Below are 23,506 nucleotides of genomic sequence, written 5' to 3' on the forward strand. Positions count from 1 at the left end.
TTACTTGTACCTATAGATATGCTGTACATCAGGCTGAGAGCGAGGCTAAACTCAATAAGCATTCCAAACTGGGGTGCTTGAAATGAATCCAGTAAGACATGGAACGCATATGCAGTTTTTAACCACTTTAACCATTATTTTATATTTTAGCTATATAGCAGATATACAAGCTCATAGCTCAGAGCTTGTAGATCTGCTATTTGTTTTTATCGTGAAAATGAGTGCAAATCTTTGAATATATTCAAATGTTTGCTTCTGGGGGTCCCTGGAACAAAATATTTTACAATGGGGTCGGTGCATCCAAATATTGTTTTTTGGGACCTTGACATGAAAAGGTTTGAGCACCACTGAGATAGCAAAACATACGTTTTTCAGAAACGGTATTTAGAAGACATTTGTAGAATCGGCCTCAGGTCTAAATGGGTTAAAAGGGTTGACAACCACTCGTATAGCTATTGCATATCAACCAAAGCATAACACACGTAACATCCAGTCAGTGGTTTTACCTGCGGCGAGTTCATTCCCGGGTGCTTCGTCCTCCGTCCCGGGCTAGGCGGGCAGGTGTTTCCAGGTGCTGACGAATGCGGTGGGGATCAGGGAGTAAGGCACGGTGGTGATGGAGTTCCAGCTGTCGGAGGTGGGGTCGTAGCAGTCCAGCGTTTTGCACCGCTGCGTGCCGAAGTAGCCCCCCACCACGTACAGCTTGTTGCCGGAGGCCACGGCGTGGCAGCTCATCCGCTTGGACGTCATGTCGCCCACGCGCGTCCACTGGTTGGCGTCGCAGTCGAAGCGGTAGGCCGAGGCGGCGGTGAACTCGGTGTCGCCGCCCATGATGAAGATCTGGCTGCCGAGGACGGCGGCCGCCGTGTAGCGCCACGGCTGCGGGCACTCTGCGGCGATGTTCCAGCGGTTAGCCACCGGGTCGTAACACTGCACCTGTGCAGGGAGGATGGAGGACGGCTGCTTTTGTTAGCTGGGGGTTGAGATCAGTGAGGACGGGGTTAGGTTGTGTTTGTTAGCTGGGGGTTGAGAACAGTGAGGACGGGGTTAGGTTGTGTTTGTTAGCTGGGGGTTTAGAACAGTGAGGACGGGGTTAGGGGTTAGGTTGTGTTTGTTAGCTGGGGGTTGAGATCAGTGAGGACGGGGTTAGGTTGTGTTTGTTAGCTGGGGGTTTAGAACAGTGAGGACGGGGTTAGGTTGTGTTTGTTAGCTGGGGGTTGAGATCAGTGAGGACGGGGTTAGGTTGTGTTTGTTAGCTGGGGGTTGAGATCAGTGAGGACGGGGTTAGGTTGTGTTTGTTAGCTGGGGGTTGAGATCAGTGAGGACGGGGTTAGGTTGTGTTTGTTAGCTGGGGGTTTAGAACAGTGAGGACGGGGTTAGGTTGTGTTTGTTAGCTGGGGGTTGAGAACAGTGAGGACGGGGTTAGGTTGTGTTTGTTAGCTGGGGGTTGAGAACAGTGAGGACGGGGTTAGGTTGTGTTTGTTAGCTGGGGGTTTAGAACAGTGAGGACGGGGTCAGGTTGTGTTTGTTAGCTGGGGGTTGAGAACAGTGAGGACGGGGTTAGATTGTGTTTGTTAGCTGGGGGTTGAGAACAGTGAGGACGGGGTTAGGTTGTTTTTGTTAGCTGGGGGTTTAGAACAGTGAGGACGGGGTTAGGTTGTTTTTGTTAGCTGGGGGTTTAGAACAGTGAGGACGGGGTTAGGTTGTGTTTGTTAGCTGGGGGTTTAGAACAGTGAGGACGGGGTCAGGTTGTGTTTGTTAGCTGGGGGTTTAGAACAGTGAGGACGGGGTTAGGTTGTGTTTGTTAGCTGGGGGTTTAGAACAGTGAGGACGGGGTTAGGTTGTTTTTGTTAGCTGGGGGTTGAGAACAGTGAGGACGGGGTTAGGTTGTGTTTGTTAGCTGGGGGTTGAGAACAGTGAGGACGGGGTTAGGTTGTGTTTGTTAGCTGGGGGTTGAGAACAGTGGTCTTTTTGCCAGGTGCTTGAAAAGCGCCTGGACTACATTTTCTAGTACCTCTACTAACGACCGTAAAGACGACTGTAGTGGACACTTTTCATGATTGGCTGCCTCTAAGCCAATGGGAGACTTACCCATACAACCCATAGTCTGAACGGCATTAAAACCTTCTGAACTCTGAACGCCGCAACGCGGAGTGAGCGGCAACAGAAGTTAATGTTGTGAGCTAACTGGAGCTAGAGGAAAGCCATAACAAAACACAGTGAGTGAACCAACAAAAGAACGTCGGAAACTAATGAAAACAACGCTACAAGAGCTTGTAGCACCTGGCAGTTATTATGTCGGAGTCATTTCTTTGTGTCAAGGACCCCCAAATAAATATGTATTTATTGAGTTATAAGGCATGAATTAGAGTAGAGCATACAGGCAATTGCAGACCAACACTCTTCTCTGCCATTGACATAGAAGTGTCCCATAGACACACATGCTCAATAGGAATATGACTGATGACTCCACTCACCTTGGAAGCCTTGTCTCTGTGTATGGTGGTACCTCCGAACACAAAGAGTTTTAGTTTGGCACTGACCACAGCTGCATTACTGACTCCATCTCGTAGAGGGGCCATCATGGTCCATTTATTACTCAGAGGATCATACCGTTCCACCTTTAGGACAAACAATGCAGGATATAGTAGTTCTTCAGCATAGGGAAGAAACAAAACAAAAATGTAGGACTTAAGTCATTTACCGTATTTATTTTTCTGTAAATTTAGAGTAGGCAAATATTTGTTACTCCTATTTATTAAATAGCAAATCTACTAGCTCACAAGTTGTTGCAACGTGATTTGTTGTGAGCTTTTTGGGTAAATCGTTTTGAAATAACGATTAAAAAGCAAATGTAGGAAACAATCAAAAGTATATTTACTCGATAAAATGAAATACCCGTAGAATTGTGTCCACGACCCAGTGTTTTGGGAAACCGTGGTCAAGGACCAAAATCGGGATCGGCATCGGACCCATAAAACCCGTCATTAGGGTTTAGATGAGTGTTGTTTCGTACCTGCTTCAAGGAGACGGATGGCGAGGCAGGGAATACCCCGGCTATAGCTGTGTGACCTCCCACCACGTACAGGCTGTTCTCCAGCTCCGCTGACCCGTGACCAAACCTGACACACACACAGCACAGTGGGGACAAGAGGGACATTAACCAAGGGAAACACCAAACCTGACACACACAGCACAGCGGGGACAAGGGGGACATTAACCGAGGGAAACACCAAACTCACGAATAGAATGAACTGATATTTCATTAGAGAATGTGAATACGAGTGTGTGATATATTTTATCTTGGCGTTCAGGCTCTGCTAAATTTTTCTCCCTGCTCAGCACAATTCGATAACCACCATTATTGTTGAAGTTCTTCAAAATAGGAGCTCTGGGTGGCCGGAGTTGTCTGAGCGCTTTTACTCTGAAAGCCACGACCCGGAAACAATCTACTAAAAAAAGTTGACTTTACATTGCTAGCTTACATTGCGATCATTTTAATTTATACGATATATGATCCAAAAAGCGTTCATATTTTGCGGGAGAGACGGATGAGGAGCAGAAATTAAGCGCCAGTATATCGATCCGTTCATAACCACGGAGAGCGCCCTGGATTAGGAGAGACGAGTCATTCTTTCCGCCGCGCTAACAGCTAAGTCAACGGTAAGCTAATATGAGCCCAGAGCGTAGCATACGGTAGCCGAAAGGCGAACTGCCCAAAAAATATATATATATTATCTCGCCCGGTATCATTGAGGATGCGCTAGGACGCCCTCAGACGTCTTTAGTACGCGACGGTTGGTGGTGCTAAGACGTCTGGCCGACGTCCTATATACAGATTGTGTTAAGAGCAGGGAGATAGAGAGACAAAAAGCCCCCCATATGGAACAGAACTAATAGCAGAGCCAGTGTCGGGGTGGCGGTGGGAGCAAATGGTGCATAAGCACAAACCAGGAACGCATACGCATAAGCCACGCAGAAAGAACACAGACGCAGGTGAGGTTAAATCGGCCAGCTGATTGCCACATCAGTGTATGACGTATGGGACCTGCAGAGCACTGTATACAATAAACCCACATAGTAATGCACGGCGTGTTAACCTCGTGTATGCTGACTGAACTAACTAGAAGGCTACGTATCATTTATGGTTTTCCTTTCATCACGGAATGCTTTGGATATTTAAAAAAAAAACATCTTTTCATTTTCCTCTAGAAAACATTTTCTACTTTTCTACTTTCTACTTTCCTTAATGATTATATCTGGTTTCAGTATTTATTTATGATGTATTTTCTCTATTATTAAGGTTATTGTAGTGGTCAATTTGTATTGGGGGTGTGGAGGGGGGCGGGGCGGGGGTCTCCAGCCAAAAACATTGAGAACCCCTTCTCCCTTGGGACACTCCTCTATGAACCACTGATGTCTTTACCTGGCTATGAGCATGGGGGCTCCCTTGGACCACTCCTCTATGAACCACTGATGTCTTTACCTGGCTATGAGCATGGGGGCTCCCTTGGACCACTCCTCTATGAACCACTGATGTCTTTACCTGGCTATGAGCATGGGGGCTCCCTTGGACCACTCCTCTATGAACCACTGATGTCTTTACCTGGCTATGAGCATGGGGGCTCCCTTGGACCACTCCTCTAAGAACCACTGATGTCTTTACCTGGCTATGAGCATGGGGGCTCCCTTGGACCACTCCTCTAAGAACCACTGATGTCTTTACCTGGCTATGAGCATGGGGGCTCCCTTGGACCACTCCTCTAAGAACCACTGATGTCTTTACCTGGCTATGAGCATGGGGGCTCCCTTGGACCACTCCTCTAAGAACCACTGATGTCTTTACCTGGCTATGAGCATGGGGGCTCCCTTGGACCACTCCTCTAAGAACCACTGATGTCTTTACCTGGCTATGAGCATGGGGGCTCCCTTGGACCACTCCTCGTGGACCGTGTCGTAGATCCATACGTCTTTGGACACTCCGTTTTCGGAGCCCCGTCCCCCCGTCACGTAGACCTTACAGCCGATGGCACAGGCACTGAACTCCTTCCTGGGGCTGGGCAGGTCTGCCTTGGGGATGATCTCCTTGGCTTTATGATCCACCTACAAACACCACACCACATATCAGCCATACTGATTTTTCACTTTTTATTTATTTTCTTTATATAATCTTTCACTGGTATATTTTTTTGAGGGGCGCTAGACGCTAGCCCATCCAATGCATGGCTTTCCGCTAGGGATGCACCGAAAATTCGACCACCGAAAATATTCGGACGAAAATGGCTAAAAATGTATTTTCGGCCTATTCGGTTTCGGCTCAAATAAGCCGAAAAATATCACCGAATAGTAGTAGTGGTCCTAAAGTTGTGAATCGAACTAAACTGCGGGAAAAACAAAGATGTACAAGCCCAACGCGCTGTGCATTGCGACGGGTAGATAGCTTGTAGATCTGCTACTTTCAGCGCAGGAAGGGCGCATGCTTATGACGCTCATTAACTATGCATCAGCTCAGCTGGCAGCAGCCAGCAGTCACAACACAACACACGAGCAGCAGTCACGGAATGCTTCAATGCATAGGCAGATCCGACACAACTTTATTGCATACATATGTGCTTTCATCCACGCTTCCATAGCCTTTTAAATCTTATTTCCCATCCACGGGCACAAGCAACGTGATATCAGCAGCTCTTCCACCCGATCTGTGGACGGGTGGTCTGTTGACGAGGGAAGCTATAGCTAGCATGGGAGCTAACGTTAGTTTTAACACTATGTACTTTCCATCCGTTCCCCAACACCTCACACTTGCTGCTGCGTTTACACGGGCAGACACAAAGACGAATGGGAATATCATTTGGAGCTTTAACAATGAATGATACTGTATCGTTGCGTCTGCCCATGTTTAATGGTCAGGGTTTCACTGTCCACAACTATAATGCACTTCCCAAAACTCAGAGACATGCCACCACCTATAAATTCAAACCCACCTCTGGAATATTGCTATCTCATTCCACTTTAATTTATTTTATTCCATAGTCTTAGTTTTTCTCTAATAAAGTTGTTTTTATTTGTTTTCTCATGTTCTCCTTGAAAAGTGTCTAAGTACTCAGAGAAGCTTTATATAAATAATATTATTATCACTATTATTATTACTACTTGTTTTATTGCCTATGCTTATGTAGAAAAAAAAGCTCACTGCTCAGGTCAAATAGGCCTATTGCTATGCGATTAAATGTGATTAATTGAGATTAATTAATCACAAAGACTCCAATTAATTAGATGTTTCTTTAATGGACCCATAAGTGTTTATTATTTAAGTTAGGTTTTGCCATAATCATGTCTTTTGCCATAATCAGGTAGCTTTACAACAAATATGTATTCGGCTATTCGGTATTCGGTTTTCGGCCAACTGTTTCCTATATTCGGTATTCGGTTTCGGCCAAGAATGTCCCTTTCGGTGCATCCCTACTTTCCGCAATTATCTCATAGGCCAGCCAAGTCTAAGGACTTTAATGTTTGTTTAGGGCAGTAAATGATAACGTGAGACATCATCTGGCCGATATAAATATTGCCCTCACTGCATTTCATTTTCTGTTGAAGCAGTTCTGCTGTCCTGCAAAATAACTGTCCTACCCATGTTTGTCTTTCTGTTGTTAGTGTGTCAGTCTTCCCATTGATGCAACTGCTGTTGACCAACCTACTTTATAATGTGCTCTCTGCCAGGGATGGGACGATGAGCATTATTATAGTTTATCGTGTGTATGTACCTGGTAGATCTTGTCACACATGAAGGTCTGTCCTCCCAGGATCAGCAGGGTGTGTCCTGCTTTGCGAGGTCTTGCACAGGGACTGGTCACCACGCCGTCGTTCTGAAGGATCTTCTTCTTGCACTGCATGGCCTCCTCCACGATTAACCTGCACAGGAGAACCATGACCCATTAAGACCTGAGAACAGATTTGCTGTGAAAGAATATCATTATATTCAAAGATTTGTGACACAGACGCTTTCCCGGTTTGAATGGGTTAAACATGTCCCGAGTTTAAGTTGCTAACATTTCCGTTTCATATTGAAATATGACACACAGACATTAACAAGGTTGTCATTATGAAGCTCCTACACTATATAAGCAGAGTTGTATATCTTTGTCTAAATGTTACAATGTCCTCAATTACATACTTTTGAGTTGATCATTTTAATATTTCAATTTATTGAAATAGATATTAATTCAACTGCATTCAAATTTAATCCTAAAAAAGGCCCTACATTGGCCTCAGTCTCCTATACCGGACACCACATTATTAGTTTAGCAATGCGACAAAACGCTGGGCAGCTGGCTGCTGTCTCTACTGGCCCCTCAGGCTCACCACTCCATGTTTGGAAATCTATCAAAGATCAAAAGGAGCCCGGCCAGGTGGTATCTGGGTTACCTGTTATGTCTACAAACTCACACGACTGGCCTTGAGACGAGGTGATGGAAAATAGGCCATGCTCAAACACACATACGTACAGTACATGCATGTACTGTATGGAAAAACACACACACACACACACACACACACACACACACACACACACACACACACGGTGGAAAGTAACTATATGCCAACATTTGGTCAAGTCCACCTTTACAGAAGTCCAATAGTCAGTACTTTTACTTCTAGTCCACTCATCTCAGAAACAATTATTGTACTTTTACACATACACCTTGATTTGAAAACTTAATATTTTAATATTTGGATTAACCACTTCAGCCCTATACATTTCGTCCATTTGAAAATAATCAATCTCACAGTGTGATGTATTGTGGGCTATTAGATTTTCTATTTTCAAGACATTTTAGACATTTGAAAACTTGTGAAATGGGACATTCTGCACAATGAGTACTTTCTACTTTTGGTACATTAATACATTTTGATACTAATACTTTTGTATTTTACTCAAGTTCATTTTTTAATTCCGGAATTTTACTATATACAGTAGTATATATATTTTACTATATATTTTTACTATATATTTCTACATCGCAGTATTGATACTCTTAAATCAAAAAATAAGATTACTTTTTCCACCACTGACACACACACATACACGTCCGTCCGCCCGCCCGCACGCACGCAAGCAAGCAAGAATGCCTGCACACACACACACACACACACACACACACAGGTTCCGGTACCTGCTCCTCCTGTCAGCCATGACCAGCTCCTCACAGGCCACAGCCTCCAGTAAACACTCGGAGGGCAGCAGTGCCAGTCTGATGCCACGCAGCAGGTCGGGCAGATGGTGGCGCCTGCCCTCCAAGTCGTAGCGGACCCAGCGCATCACCGAGTTGAACACCACCTGGTTCACAAACAACACTCATTTATTAACATTAGGTTAAACGTCATTTATGTTTAAACCCATTAACACCGGGAAAGCATCCGTGTCATTTTAGATTTGAGTTATACATATAGCATCGCGGTTACATTTATTTTCCGGGTGAAAGGAAAGACGATCGTCCGTCACTGCACACAGCGTTTATTTTATTTATTTCGTTACATCCGGTTCACGTCTCGTGTCCCGGTGGGCCTTCAAATGAAGGGTCTGGAAAAACACTGGCAGTGGCGGAAGAATTCATTCATTATACCTGGCAGTTGATGTGTTAATGTAAAGTGTAAATATCTGACCATTCATCTCATGACTCGTTAAGAGTGGTAGAGGATCAAGATGAAGAAAGGTAGGGAATAAGGAAGGAAGGTAAGGAGTGTAGGGATGAAGAGGATAAGTAAGTAATGTAGTGACAAAGGAAATAAGACAGGGATGTAGGGACAAAGGGAATAAGACAGGAAGGTAGGGACAAAAGCAGGTATTGTAAGAAAAATAAGGTTCCTCACCTGCTCATCTTCTATCTCCAGCTCATCGCTGAGTACCAGTTCCAGCAGTTTGTCTTTAGAGAGACTGTAGAAATCCTCTGTTTCTCTAACCTGGGTGACAACAATGTAGAGCATTATAGAGGTTATTAGAACCCAGGACCACTGAACCCCTGTCTATACGCCAAATGCCTTTGCCAAAATCCCCCCAAAATATCTATTCAAGGGGGAAATGGTCCACCAAAAATAGGGACATTAAGGTTGAAGTAGTGGTTAAACCCTAGCCATGAATAGATGCACATGGAAGGGAGGATTAGGAGAGGATTGAAATAAGAAGGCACTGATTGTGCAAAAGGAGCACTCACTATGGAGTGGCTATAGTGCGCTAATATTTTGTATAGTTGTGTGTAGGGATGTCCCGTTTTCGTTTCCGATCCCGATACCTCAATTTCTGTGTTAGCCGATACCGAATACCGATACCAGTGTTGTGATCTCATTTACCGATACAGTATCGGGACATCTCTAGTTGTGTGTATCTTCAACATGACATCATCAGCATCAGTAATTTGCTGCCTCTTTAGTCATTTTACAATCCCAAATGAATTATATAAGACAATGGACCAAAATAGGAAATACTGGATCCCTTTTAAGCTATATTACTAGGGTTAAAAGGGAGAGCCCCAACAGAAGCAGCAGCTGTAAGCATGCCTCTCATTCTGGGTGCTCTTGGCATACAGTATAACTTAAGAACTCAAGCTCAATCTAATTACATTGCCTCTCTGCTTGTATGATGTCATCTTTAAGATTAGATATATTACATACGCAATTAATTAAACACATTTCACTGTACTTGGAATGGGCAGGGAAAAGTGCAGCCCTCAGCGTTTAGGTCAATCCAGTCACAGTGCCCCTTATTATTATTAAAAGTGGGGAACGGTCTGCAAAGATTTAAAAAAAAGAAAGAAAGAAAAAGAACACAGAACCGTAAATTTCTCTTCAATGCTGAGTTATGGTGTTATTTTTTATGTATTTATACATCGCTTGCCTTTACTATGCCAGTAATGTAATTTAATATTCTGTGTTGGACAACGGCCGCATAGCTTTTCCTGTTTTATGTTTGCAATGAAAATCAGTCACTCAGCCCCGTTTTTTCCTCAGTGTCTGAAATGCATTTCTGACGTTCACTTTCTAATCTACCCCAACACACTGTGTCACTTCTGTCATGGTTCTCGGGTCAGACTTCTCCTTCATATCATGTGTGTAGTCTCTAGTACACTAGAGACTAAGGGGTCGATTTAGGACTTCTATGTTACTTACTTCTATATTACTAATCTAATTACAGTATTATGATCTGGGGGCGTGTAGTATGTCATATTGCAATTTTGGGCATGTTAAGAAGCGCTTTTGACACCCCGCGGAGTGCGCAAAACGGCCTTGAATTAGTCATGGGTGTGTTTAAGGCGTGTTTGAGACGTACCCAATCAACATGTCCGTACTATTCTCTTTACCAGTCAGCTGATGTCACATACGGAATGCGCACTTTGGGGGTCGTGGTATGACATTTCTTCAGGCTGGCACCATAGAAGACATGACATGCCTTTGTCACATTTGGGTTAATTATTCCTATTGCACTGCATGCTGTCACCTTTATGCCTCAAAAGAACAGACCCACCTTTCAGATCGGAATGGAATTGCGAGTAGATAGCAGCATATTGGCAAATTGCCAATCCATGCGTAATTAATTAATTCGATAACGATAGAACCATGTACCATACAGCGAATGAAAGCAAGATTCCTAAGGAATATGGAGATTTTTACATTTAATAAAACGGTTGAGAAATGAGAGAACCATGAGTGTTTATAGGCTAATATCAACGTTTTTTTATGAAAGACCAAACGGGCTATGAACTTGAAGAGCTCAATCACCATCCCGACACGGAAGAAATATAGCCTAGTGCATGCATGTATATGCACTGTTGCACTTGCACACAGTAGCCTACACACGCTCTTTATTTGTTTCTATTGAAAAACACCAGTAAAATAACGTTTATTATATTTTATTTCATTCAAGTCACGACGAAGGAATGAGTTGAATGCGTGCTGCGTAATGCTGTGGCCCCGATGGTATGGTCTTCGCTGAGTTCGCTCGTAGCATTTTATTGAAGAAGACTTGAATCGGGTGTGATACAGCATATGAAAGCACATTTCCCACGGATTATGGAGATGTTTTTATTTATTTTTAAGGTTGAGAAATGAAAGAATTATGGCCGTTTCTAATCTCAACATTTTTTTTTTAAAGACGCAAAACTGCCATGTCTCATAGAAACAAGTAAATAGGTCTATAAAAATAAGCGCATATAACAGGGGTCTGTAACCTATTTTAAATGAAGTGCCATGTTTTTATTTTCTAAATAGTGAGTCTGCCATATCCAGATTAATTTGAATGACACCACATTAAAATAAAAAAACATATTTTGATTGTCCACAAATATAAAGTTCTTCCTTCTTTTTAAATATGTTCTTGCACATTGTTATAATGATCATTATATATCCCCCTGCAGTCAGAGTTCATAGTTTTAATGAATGAATGTGATGCATTGTGAGCTGGTATAGATCTGCTATTTTCAAAAGTAATCTTTTTATTTAATTTTTGGATTAGCTGTCCTTAGTTGGGCAAATGCATTCATCTGGGGATCCTTGACATGGGAATGTGCTGTGTGAGGATCACTGGTTTAAACAACATTAGGAGAAAAGCCCAAATAACCACTTTAGAAACAAGAAAAACAACCACACAGAAAGCAACTTTACAGAAAAATAAGCCGCTTATAATAAACAGACATGGCAACACTCTACCAGCCTCTCAGAGCCGCTCAAGTGTCAAATCAAACAGTGCTTTTTGCGTTTATGAGGTGGTCAGACCCACGTCTAATCGTTATGCGCTGAGTGTCTTTAGGTCAAGGGGCTTAATAGCAAATTGCGCAAAGCGAAAATAATTAACATATGGACACTCCCACAATGCTAAAATATTCAGGACCGCGGTAAGCCATAATGTGTGTGCGTTCAACACGGGTCAGTGCGTTCAACACGGGCCGATATGCCTTTCATAATACGAATGTGCGCAGAGCGAGGCCAATTTATGTATTTCCATTGGTAAAACGCACCTTCAAAATCTACCCATAAGGGCTGTATTTTGCGTGTCTTAAGTACCAGGTCTTATTCCCTAACTTGAGTAAACTAAATACCTGGAGGCGTGATCAATGCTCTTTGGCCACTCAGAATAGCCAAATGGCATTGATCACGCCTCCAGGTCTTTAGTTTACTCAAGTTAGGGAATAAGACCTGATACTTAAGACACGCAAAATTCAGCCCTAAGGGCTCGATTAAGCAGTTCCAATAATATTACATATAATATTACAGTTTTAAGAATTGGGGGGCGTGTGGAATGTCATATAGCAATTTTGGGCATGATAAGAAGCGCTTTCGACACCCCGTGGATTGCGCAAAACGGCCTTGAATTAGTCATGGGAGTGTTTAGAGTGTTTGAGACGTACCCAATCAACATGTCCGTACTATTCTCTTTACCAGTCAGCTGATGTCACATACGGAATGCGCACTTTGGGGATCGTGGTATTACATTTCTTCAGGCTGGCACCATAGAAGACATGACATGACTTTGTCACATTTGGGTTAGGGTTATTGCACTGCATGCTGTCACCTTTATGCCTCAAAATAATTAGTTTCTATTGAAAAACACCAGTAAAATAACATTTATTATATTTTATTTCATTCAAGTCACGATGAAGGAATGAGTTGAATGCGTGCTGCGTAATGCTGTGCCTGTGGCCCCGATGGTATATGGTCTTCGCTCGTAGCATTTTATTTAAGAAGACTTGAATCGGGTGTGATACAGCGTATTAAAGCAAACTTCCCAAGGTTAAAGGTTGAGAAATGAAAGAATTATGGCCGTTTCTAATCTCAACATTTTACCAACTAAAGCCGCAGAAAAGAGCGCAGAGCGAGGCCAATTTATGTATTACCACATGTGTTTTACCACTTTCAAAATCGACCTATAAATGTTTACCGTTTCGTAGTGCACTAAACACATCCTAAATGTTTACCGTTTCGTAGTGCACTAGACACATCCTAAATGTTTACCGTTTCGTAGTGCACTAGACACATCCTAAATGTTTACCGTTTCGTAGTGCACTAGACACATCCTAAATGTTTACCGTTTCGTAGTGCACTAGACACATCCTAAATGTTTACCGTTTCGTAGTGCACTACACATCCTAAATGTTTACCGTTTCGTAGTGCACTACACATCCTAAATGTTTACCGTTTCGTAGTGCACTACACATCCTAAATGTTTAGTGTTTCGTAGTGCACTAGACACATCCTAAATGTTTAGTGTTTCGTAGTGCACTAGACACATCCTAAATGTTTAGTGTTTCGTAGTGCACTAGACACATCCTAAATGTTTAGTGTTTCGTAGTGCACTAGACACATCCTAAATGTTTAGTGAGACACATCCTAAATGTTTAGTGTTTCGTAGTGCACTAGACACATCCTAAATGTTTACCGTTTCGTAGTGCACTAGTAGACACATCGTAAATGTTTAGTGTTTCGTAGTTCACTAGAAGACACATCCTAAATGTTTACCGTTTCGTAGTGCACTAGACACATCCTAAATGTTTAGTGTTTCGTAGTTCACTAGTAGACACATCCTAAATGTTTACCGTTTCGTAGTGCACTAGACACATCCTAAATGTTTACAGTTTCGTAGTGCACTAGTAGACACATCCTAAATGTTTAGTGTTTCGTAGTTCACTAGTAGATACATCCTAAATGTTTACCGTTTCGTAGTGCACTAGACACATCCGCCATGACAGCTCATAGAGCCTTTTACACTGATGGGCGTCCGACAGCAGCATCATTCCTAGACAGTTGGACGAGTGGAGGTTCTTCTCCAGGAACTCTGCGGCGGCGTCTCTGATGTCGTGGAACTGCAGCATGTCCCCCGCCTCCAGTAACGACTCAGCGTTCTCCTCGTTGATGATGACTCGGGAGGAATATGCAAAGTCCAGCAGGAGCTCCAACACCTGTGAGAAGGGGGGGGGGGGGGGGGGGGGGTCCGAGTGATTACGGTTAGATTGATTAGTTATCAAAGCGTAAAAGTTGATCCGATTGCCGGTTGTCCAGAACGATATGCCCATACTGTACGGTGTACAGGCATGTATGGACCCGGTTTACCAGTATTATGGGCATTCCATATACAGTACACTGTTACTATTACAATGGCTACGGGAGCCATGGTATTGCATAAACAGGTTAGCACAGGTGATGCATTCCCAACTAGCACCATTCCTGACTTACATGGTCCCTGAGTAGGTCGGTACCTATCTCTTGATCATAGAAAGCTAATATAACATACAATGCGTTTAAATGCTGTCCATGCTAGTATTCAAATTCGCCATCTGGAACAATGTTATCAATGATTATTAAATGTCTTGATGGAATGCCTGGTTCTGATTGGTCTATCGCTGAATAAGGATAATGACCATGAGGCGTATCTACAATAAGGCGAGGACAGGCCTGTCCAAATCCATTTCTGCCTGGCCAAAATCAATACAATGAGGAAAAGAAAAGAGGACAAAAACAAGACCTGAGAACTATTAGTGGACAGCTGATTGGCCGTTGCGGTAGAGCGCGAATGTAAATTTAAATGCATGCCTTTCAGCCTTTGTATCCTACTCGTCTGGCAGGTATATCTCTTTGAAAACCTTTAGTGCTACTGATTGTGCGTGGGGGGACGACAATTAACACAGCTTGCCTGCCAGAAATGTAATTACTGGAAACTCCACTGATAATGACCGATCAGCTATATAACAGACCACTGTCTAATCAAAGCCTCAGAGCACCTGTCTGCGCTGCAAGATGTTGCGCCGTATGCAACATGACAGCCATGTAAACAAACACACAACTAAACGTTGCTCTCAAGAATGTTCTTGAAAACATTTGAAGCAAGAAATGCACAATGCAGTAACCGAAAATTTATTTTATTCGATCAACACTTCCTTGTTTTCCAGGGGGGGGGGGGGGGGGGGGGATTCCAGGGCGTCCCCAGCTAAAGTAGTTTCAGTAATACAGTTTCGTAATACTTTTAACCACTTTATCCATTTATACGTTGGCTGTTCAAAAATAGCAGATCTACAAGCTTACAGCGTGTCACTTTGTGCTGATTGTACATCTGCTATTTTTGAAAGGCTTTGAAAAATATTGAAAATGTTAAATCAATTTTTTTGCATTTTTTTTTCTGGGGGCTCCCTGTCACAAACACTTTTCAGATGGGGGGGGGGGGGGGGGGTCTGCTGCCAATTACATGTCACTTTGGGGGTCATTGGCATGAAGATGTCAACTATGACAGGCCATGGTGGTGCATCTCATGAGCATCTAGCAATACGAGGGAGAAGCAGTGAACACACAGGTCATTACATAAAGCTTTTTATTGCAGGTGTAGACTAACGTTTCGATTATTACATCTTTATTTATAGACTATGAGTGATGAAGGCGATGAAGATGTAATAATCGAAACGTTAGTTTGCAGCACCTACAATAAAAAGGCTTTAATGGCCTGTGTGCTCCACTACCTGCTCTTGTCATTCGTAGACTGTCAGCTTTAGAAGCAGACACACCACACACTTGCCCCTGGACAGGGATTCTAACAAGATATAGCATCATTACTATAGACTGATGAGCATTACACTAGCTTCTCAAAAGCTCATGATTTAATTGATTAGGTTGTATGACAAGTCGGTATCATAATTATGTAGGTAAATGTAATATATACTACACAACTGAAAGATACTATTTACTAAGCACCTGAGAGGATGTGGACCAAGAAAGGGGAGGAGCCAAAACAAAGGGGAAAATATATAATTTTCCTACTTTTCTTTTTTAATCGAATGGGTTTTGTCTGTCTTAATGAATCGTGTGATAATACCTAACAAAATCGTCATGGAAAGAGGCTTTCCCACACATACTGTATGGCCTATATGGGGAGTTGTGTCATGATCCAAGGAATCCAGGGGAAAAAACTTGAATGACCCACAGTTATTCTATTTTTATTTTTTTTTATTTTTTTTTTCTAATATATTTTTTATCCCACGATTTTGTAACCCATTTTTCACCCCTGTGTCAATCATCTAATGTGATCCTGGGCTCTACACACCCTCTGCCAACCTGGGGAGAGCAACGGACTTAACAAATGCTTCCTTCATGCTTGAGTGTCCAAGTTGCTCCTTTACACCTGACAGGGGGGAGTTTCCCTGGTTGGACGTAGCGTGTGGAAGGAACACGTTATTCCAACCAGTTCCTTTCCCCTCCATCAGGTGCCCCAGCTGGCCAGGGGGAGGCAGTTTAGAGACCAGGATTACTGCATGTTTTTGTGAGGGTATCTACTATCTACCCTAGGGGACACGGGGAGAACATGCAAACTCCACACAGAAAGACCCTTTCGCCAACCTCGCCTTCGGGTATGGGCACTGATGACGTGGAGGAGGAAACACGCCGCCAGCACCCACAGCGCCCCGAGCGGGAATCGAACCCAGGACCTTCTAGCTGTGAGGCGACAGCACTACCAACTGTGCCACCGTGCCCCCTAATGACCCACAGTTCAAGAGTTATAGGCCAAACCATGAATCGACCTGCTATTGTGCCACCATGAGGCAATTTGGAGACTGTTGGAGTGGGTGGGTTCTTCCTTGGCCCACTGGGAGTGTGATGCAATGTTTCATGCTGATCACTGCAGCAGTGCAGACATACACACATGTGCACGGACAGACAGGGGAGAAAACATAATCTTCAGCTGTGCTGGCAGAGATAGTAATTGTTCATTTTTTAAAGCCAAACATATTATTGCAAACAATGTTAACAGTGATGGCATATGAGAGATTGTGCATAATAAATCCGTTTTGTGTTTTTAGTGTAAGTATTCCAATGGTGGAGCAATGACAGAAATATTAGCTTGGTATTTATGTCAAACGTTTTAGAAACATTTTAGACCTTTCAGTCATTTTATAAGATAGAAATCCAATGGAAAGTTACTGCTAATATCATTGTTGGGATTTCTAAGAAAGCAAAGCAGAGCAGAGTGCGTTCAGCATTTCTAAAACCAGAGAAATGACTTGCATCATGGATGAAGATGACTATTTAGTCTGTCAATAAAAACATTTCAGCAAAAGAGCTTCTTAACAGGATGGAAATGTTTTTATGGCCACAGAGGAAATGTTATGTTCTTGAGCATTAGGATAATGCTTTAGATGAATTATGCCTCTACAATCAATTGACATCATACAAACACTCTCTTGCTCCTATGTTTTTGTGAATGGGTGTATGTGAATGACTGTATTAAAGAAAAATATTTAGCGCTGTCCTATAGGTCAATAAATGTTTAGGGTGAACTGTAACGCCATACTTGACAATATGTTGACCCTTTTCCAAAGAATACCCACATTTTGGAATAATGATTTGACTATTCCTTAGCTGATTGATGTTACTGTTAAGAAGCAACTTTCACTGTTGGCTTACCTACTGTATCAGAACACAAGCAGATTTCAAGTCTCTGCAAGTTGTTTTTCATACCATACTGCAGTGAATTCACTTGTCTTCCCTTAAAATCCAATAACGGTATGCTTTGGAAAATGGTTGGGGTATACTGCAAGTCATACAGTAGCCAATGTGCGTGACACTCTGACAGATACCCAACATAATGTTTGTCGTCAAACTTTAAACTATCTGTAAATTCACTGAATCTAAGTGTCTGTCTGTCTGTCTGTCTGTCTGTCTGTCTGGGGCATAACTTTGACTTGAAACTTGGCATGTGTGTTGCTGGTGACCCTGGGATGTGTTGTACCAAGTGCAAATCGAGTCAGACAAGTGGTTGTCCAGAACTGCCTGTATAGCTGTCAGTCTGTCTTCGTGTGTGTGTCAGTCTGTCTGTGTCCACAGACATCGACGTCCCTGACTGCCAAAAACAATCTATCGGCTTCATGACACTTTTGAGTCACGTTTGTGCCACTATACCAGTTGTAGTTATATGACTTTTACACCCATATGACGCTGCTGTCGGTCAGAAACCTCTTATCTCCATATTCTAACTTTGTGTGTGATTTCCCCCCCCCGGAAATTAACGGCCTTCGTGATCATATAGCATTGCAACACATTTTCAGCTTGTGGACATGAGGTTTCCACCCGACAGAGACAATATGGAGATCCCTGTGTGTGCAGGCATCATAAACTAGCCTCTGAATACTATAACAAGTACCACGGGTATTGCATGACCACCACATATGACTTGCATCATTAGGACTAGGAGTTTTAGTTGTAGCAGGATTTACCTCAGGGTGTATGCTGTCTCTGAAGTTAACTTCGCTGTCCAGACTTTCCCTCAGTCCTCCGCTGAACATGGCTTCAAAATACCGACTACATGCTGCTAGGACTGCCCTGGAACAGACAAAGAACACTTAGTCATTCATCATGTTTTAAAGCTGTGGTTCTGAACCTATTCAGTCTAGCCTATGACCCTCCCCAAAATAATATAATTTGAACTGAGGGGGGTAGCCCCCACCCTGACAAACACATGAATTGTAGGTTGAGGCATTACAGAGAGAGAGAGAGAGAGAGAGAGAATCACACGATTTGGCACTGGACTCTGTTGAAGGCGTCTCGTTCAGGGGTCATCAATATGTCTGTACACGGTCAAATATGTCCCAATTACTGAACGCCAGTCTTTCGCCAGATTTTCTTCAGAATAAACTGATTTACTATGACACATTAGTAGTCCACTAGGACAGCGTTTCTCAGACGTGTTATTTCCAAGGAAGGACCCCCATAACTCTGAAAGTGTACCAATGATTTGAACACTCTCAGTGTTACAGACCTGTAATAGTCATAGCTCTTTATGTGTTTGTCTACTCATTTTGTATGTAATTTTGACAAATGGCCACCACAAACCACCCTGGTCTTACCTGTGACAGGGGAAGGAGCGCTCCCCGGCCCACAGCGTGACGTCGGTGAACATGCACTGTTTCCGCAGCGTGTTCAGGTGTGTCAGGACACTGTCGGGGTGCGAGGGCTTGTGGAACAGAGAGATGTTCATAGAACCGGTGCTGGTGCGCGACTTGCGGTTCTCGTGCACGCTCACCGACATGACAGCTTCGCTCGGCACCTCCAAGGAATCACTCGGACTGATCTCGCCCACTAAGAGGAGGAGGGAGAAGAATGGGAAATAACATTAGTTTTTGTGCATTGTGCAAATATAGGGAGTTGTAGTTGTAGTATAGGACATTTCTTAACTCCCAATAAACTATCCTTTTAAAGAGATATTTCACTTTCAATTTTTTTTATTATCATCTACTCTACTTGAAGACCCCAGACAGTTTTCAAGTAGCTTCATTCAGTATTTAGATATTTGATATTCATGGTAGTTGCCCCCTTCCTATACAAACCCATTTTAACTTCATCGAAAACACCCGTCCTTGGTTCTGGACTGATATTGTCCTAATTTGTGAGGAGACTGTGTTTTTTCCAATTACTTTTTTCATTTATTTATTTTTGGAAAATGAAACGAAGTATCCATAACAAATCCATGATAGATGTGATTCCTTGACATTTTGAGTTGTAGGGATGCCGTGTCATTTAGCCATGCATTACACACTTACGTTTACAAATCTGTTTACATCCTCCGTGAATGAAACAAGTGTTGAGACTGAGGTCCCGCCCCTATAGGCACTCTGCATTAGGTCGTGACCAGGCTTTTATTCATAATACAAGTAAATAGTGGAAAAAAAATAAGTTAACTCCAATCGAAACCTCTCCCTCTGCTAGCTCTCAGATGAGGTTCCACAGCGTAGGGTGTCGGCAGATTACGACACCGGCGAATATTGGCCAATATTGTTGATTCTTACCTTTTTTCGCACATCGTATCCAAAAAGTAAAGGTCCCCCCCTGCTCTCACATGTTTAAAATGTTAGCATTTTATGTTTTTTTGTCAGCCTGTGGCCAGTCAACATCCGTCCACATGTACAGTACTGCTCTCGTTAAAGGTATATTCAGTGATTTCACTCAAAAAACCTTAGGTTTCGTTTTTGGCTGTGGGACCCAGCCTTTCGTCCAATCAGGATAGAGAGTCTAAAACGAAACCTAAGGTTTTTTGACCCCCAGGGGTTAACTGGGGACAGGGAGGAACTCCTTATATGGCCAGCACACTCTATAGTAGGGAGGATTATCACAACAAAACAAAAAAATAAGTGATATTTGAATTAAGTGATATGATGACGTGTGGAAAAGAATCACCGGCAGGCCTGTAATTTCATCCTTTTAGGGGCAAGGCCACTTGGCCTTTAGTGTGGGCAACTTTTTGAGGGCACAAAGGCTGAGTGCCAGGGCATGAAGGCCATCAATTAAAACAATGATTTTAAGTCCCCGGTCATAATTATTTTAGTTTAAAGGTTAAGGATGATTTAAAAAAAGAAATTAAAGGTGAACATTGGTTCAGAACAGTGCTTCTTAAATAAATAATCACAGCTTTAAATAACAAAATATAAGTAGCTATACTGTTGTAAAATATTGTAAACATGTCTTTACCATGTATTGGGGTCCCAGTCCAGAGATGAAAATCATAATGAAATGGCCTAGGAACCTGTCACCTTAGGCTAATTCATATACATTTAATTTGGGGGTCCTTGAAATTAAAATGGGTGAGGATCACTGGGTTAATCTGAGTTAATTCACAGAAAATACAATGACAGCCTACACAACTTTTGAATGAGGGCTTATTTTGTTTTGAGTGAGTATTTAGTTTTGAGTTGAGTCTGACCGGATAGCTAGATTAGCTACACTACTAGGCAGCGTGTGGGCTAAATGCCCTCTGTTTACTCTTCAGTGCGTGTATGCGTGGCGCGGAGGAGGGAGCATGCATGCGTGCATGCATGCATGCGTGCGTGTGCGTGTCATGACGACCAGTTATTACGAATAGTTATTAAGGCAAAGTAACGCAAAATAATCAAACCCCATGATCAAACCACTTGGCAAATGGCAACACAACTACAATACAGACAATACAAGTCTGCGCGAGACGTTTGGGGAAGGCAGGGGTAAGCAACCTGCGGCTCTTAAGGTCCTCTGTAGTAGGCATAAAGTTATTCTTTCATTTTGATATTGCAAAACAATGTTGCCTATACACCAGATAAAAATAAGAATCAAATTTAATGAAGGAAAATAGAAGAATAGAAGAATGTATTCATGATAAGACACCACCAATGCTGCTGGCTTACTGGTACAGTATACCATCTTTGCTCAGATGGTATCTAAGGACACTGGCACAGGTCTTCAGTTCAGACTAACTTCCCCCTTCACCAACATCCCTTACAAACAATTATGAAGAAGAAAACAACACACAACGCAAGCCAAAGGATTGACTTGTGAGACTAAGTGCTTGCCTTGTTTCTATCCTCAGAATAGTGAGACTCGTGAGACTTTATCGTCTGTAGTCGGAGAACTGAACAGTGAACAGAAAAAAAGATCAAAGAGGTGCCCAGAGGAAAAAGAACTGCTTCAATGCTCTCTCTCTGTTCTTTATCAAGCCCCTGTCTCCAGTCTCTCTTCCAGATTCAGCTCTCTCTGGATCTTCTGTCCTTTCATCTCAAGCCTCAGTCTACCGTCACTCTTCCAGCTAACTTCTTTCCATATCGTCTCTGTCGGGTGGAAACCTTATATGTCAGGATTCAAATTCAAAAGTAGCAAACAAATAGGGCGGGCGGGCAATAGTTAGCAGTGGGAGCATGCACTGCACCTGGCTAGGTGCCACGCTGTAGTATGATCAGGTAGGTTGTTAATGTTGAATAATGTTAATAGGTTTCTGTCTTGTCATCTTCTATTTTCCACCCCCTAATTAAAATAATTTCTGTTTTCCATCGCTAGACTTTATGCTTGCCTTCTTTATGTTCTTGTCCCTCTCCAATTATGTTTTATTTTTCATCTTCTAATCTTTTCTCCCCCAAAGCTGTAACTGTAACCTGGTAACTTAGCATGTTTTCCCTTACATCTCTCCCCGTCTTATCTCTCTGTCTCGAGAACAGAATAGCTGCTGGTTACGTTAGGACACATTATACAGGACTGCTAACCATGAATTATTAATCAGAGAAAAGCTGGAACACATTGAAATAGGCTAAAATGGCACAACTTATTTTGGTGGACACTGCAGATGCCAAGTTCTAACTTTGAAGAACATGGTTTAAGTATGATGGTTAATACAATAATAGCCTAATCAATAACAAACTGTATTGACTGGTAAACGGAACGCTCACTCCCAGCGGTTCTTGTATTCTTGTATTTGATTCACTGAGGTTATGTTTAGGAATAAGGTTAGGTTTAGGCATAGTACTGAGGTTACGTTTTTGGAATAAGGTTATGGTTTAGGAATAGTTGAGGTCATACGCGTTCCACAGTACTACGGGAGTGCAGTGCCCGGCCTTCAGTCGGTGGGATACACCGTTATCCAGAACCAGCACAAAAGCCTCTGCCCACACTCTGGACAGGGCCCAGGCTCTGGACAGGGCCCAGATTAGCCCTGATGAACCCTAGATCTCCATATATGGAGCTGGACTGTTCTGACATAAGAATGGTGTTCTGACATCTGTATAGTACTCTAGACTCCATATTTTAGCATGCCTGACAAAGAACTCCATATATGGGCACTTATATGCTTATACGCATGCCAACTTGGTGATGTAAAGATATATCTGTACGTAGGACAGTCAATCTAAGCTAAAAAGGGGCGTGACCCAAAATAAAAACAGCCATATAGCCACTTGCCCAAATGTGATGACCTCATCACATTTGTGAAGACGGCTATGGCGTTTTTAGCCCAAGGAGTGTTTTTTTGTGCAAACCTAATGCTTGGAATGGGTTCAGATTCATGAATAACCCCTAGTTTGACATGACAAATCGTACAACTTTAGTAGATATTGGATGGAGCCCGCACACCACAGGTACAAGAAAGACGTTCTTTTTTGAGAATTCTGACAACGTTTCGATCTATTTGATCTTCATCAGGTCACGAACTGATGAAGATCAAATAGATTCTCAATAAAGAACGTCTTTCTTGTACCTGTGGTGTACAACAGGGCTCCATCCGATATCTACTGAAGTTTCCTTAGCCCAGCACCCAGCCTGTCGATGTGCGTATTCTACGTCCACACAAATCGTATACAACGTAATTCAAATTTGAAACTTTTGCCTTATACGTTTTCATTGGTACCCCAATGTTCAACACCTTAATTTACCATGATCCAAAATGTATATAATAAATCATTTTTTGGATGACCCTAAGGATCATAAAAACCTTTGGGTCAAATCTTAGATTGAATGGCCTAAAGTGTATGCATCTGCAGTGACTTTACCTGCTGATGCTTCTCGCTATCTTCTAGCAAACACCATTATTGTGTATTGAAAAGTTGAACAGACTGTGAAATCAACATGTTCCTTAAAGTGGGATAGCTTCAAAAGTATAAAAGTAATCAAATATTTAAACAAAGCAATGGAAGTCATAATATACCTCAACATTTTAAAGTTTAAATGGAGTCTGTACGTTTTAGGATGT

General features: G+C 42.6%; 1 protein-coding gene across 4 annotated transcripts in view; it reads right to left on the reverse strand.

The window, feature by feature from the left end:
* The window catches only part of enc2 (ectodermal-neural cortex 2), a 55,675-nt gene that overhangs the window by 17,435 nt on the left and 14,734 nt on the right, over window positions 1-23,506 (reverse strand). For 3 of the 4 annotated variants that reach the window (XM_083762457.1, XM_083762459.1, XM_083762458.1), the window contains 10 exons: window positions 18,873-19,104; window positions 18,243-18,348; window positions 13,701-13,946; window positions 8,872-8,961; window positions 8,175-8,338; window positions 6,765-6,912; window positions 4,907-5,103; window positions 3,017-3,122; window positions 2,478-2,621; window positions 507-936 (listed from right to left, as the gene is read on the reverse strand). In XM_083762457.1, the coding sequence (XP_083618583.1) occupies window positions 550-936; window positions 2,478-2,621; window positions 3,017-3,122; window positions 4,907-5,103; window positions 6,765-6,912; window positions 8,175-8,338; window positions 8,872-8,961; window positions 13,701-13,946; window positions 18,243-18,348; window positions 18,873-19,104 (1,820 nt within the window). In that variant the 3' untranslated portion in view covers window positions 507-549. Of the gene's footprint in view, window positions 1-506; window positions 937-2,477; window positions 2,622-3,016; window positions 3,123-4,906; window positions 5,104-6,764; window positions 6,913-8,174; window positions 8,339-8,871; window positions 8,962-13,700; window positions 13,947-18,242; window positions 18,349-18,872; window positions 19,105-23,506 lie in introns of those variants that run through there. The other variant, XM_083762460.1, reaches the window with a different exon arrangement.

The sequence above is a fragment of the Protomyctophum parallelum genome (genome assembly GCF_964188405.1).
Source record: "Protomyctophum parallelum genome assembly, chromosome: 4".
NCBI lineage: Eukaryota > Metazoa > Chordata > Actinopteri > Myctophiformes > Myctophidae > Protomyctophum > Protomyctophum parallelum.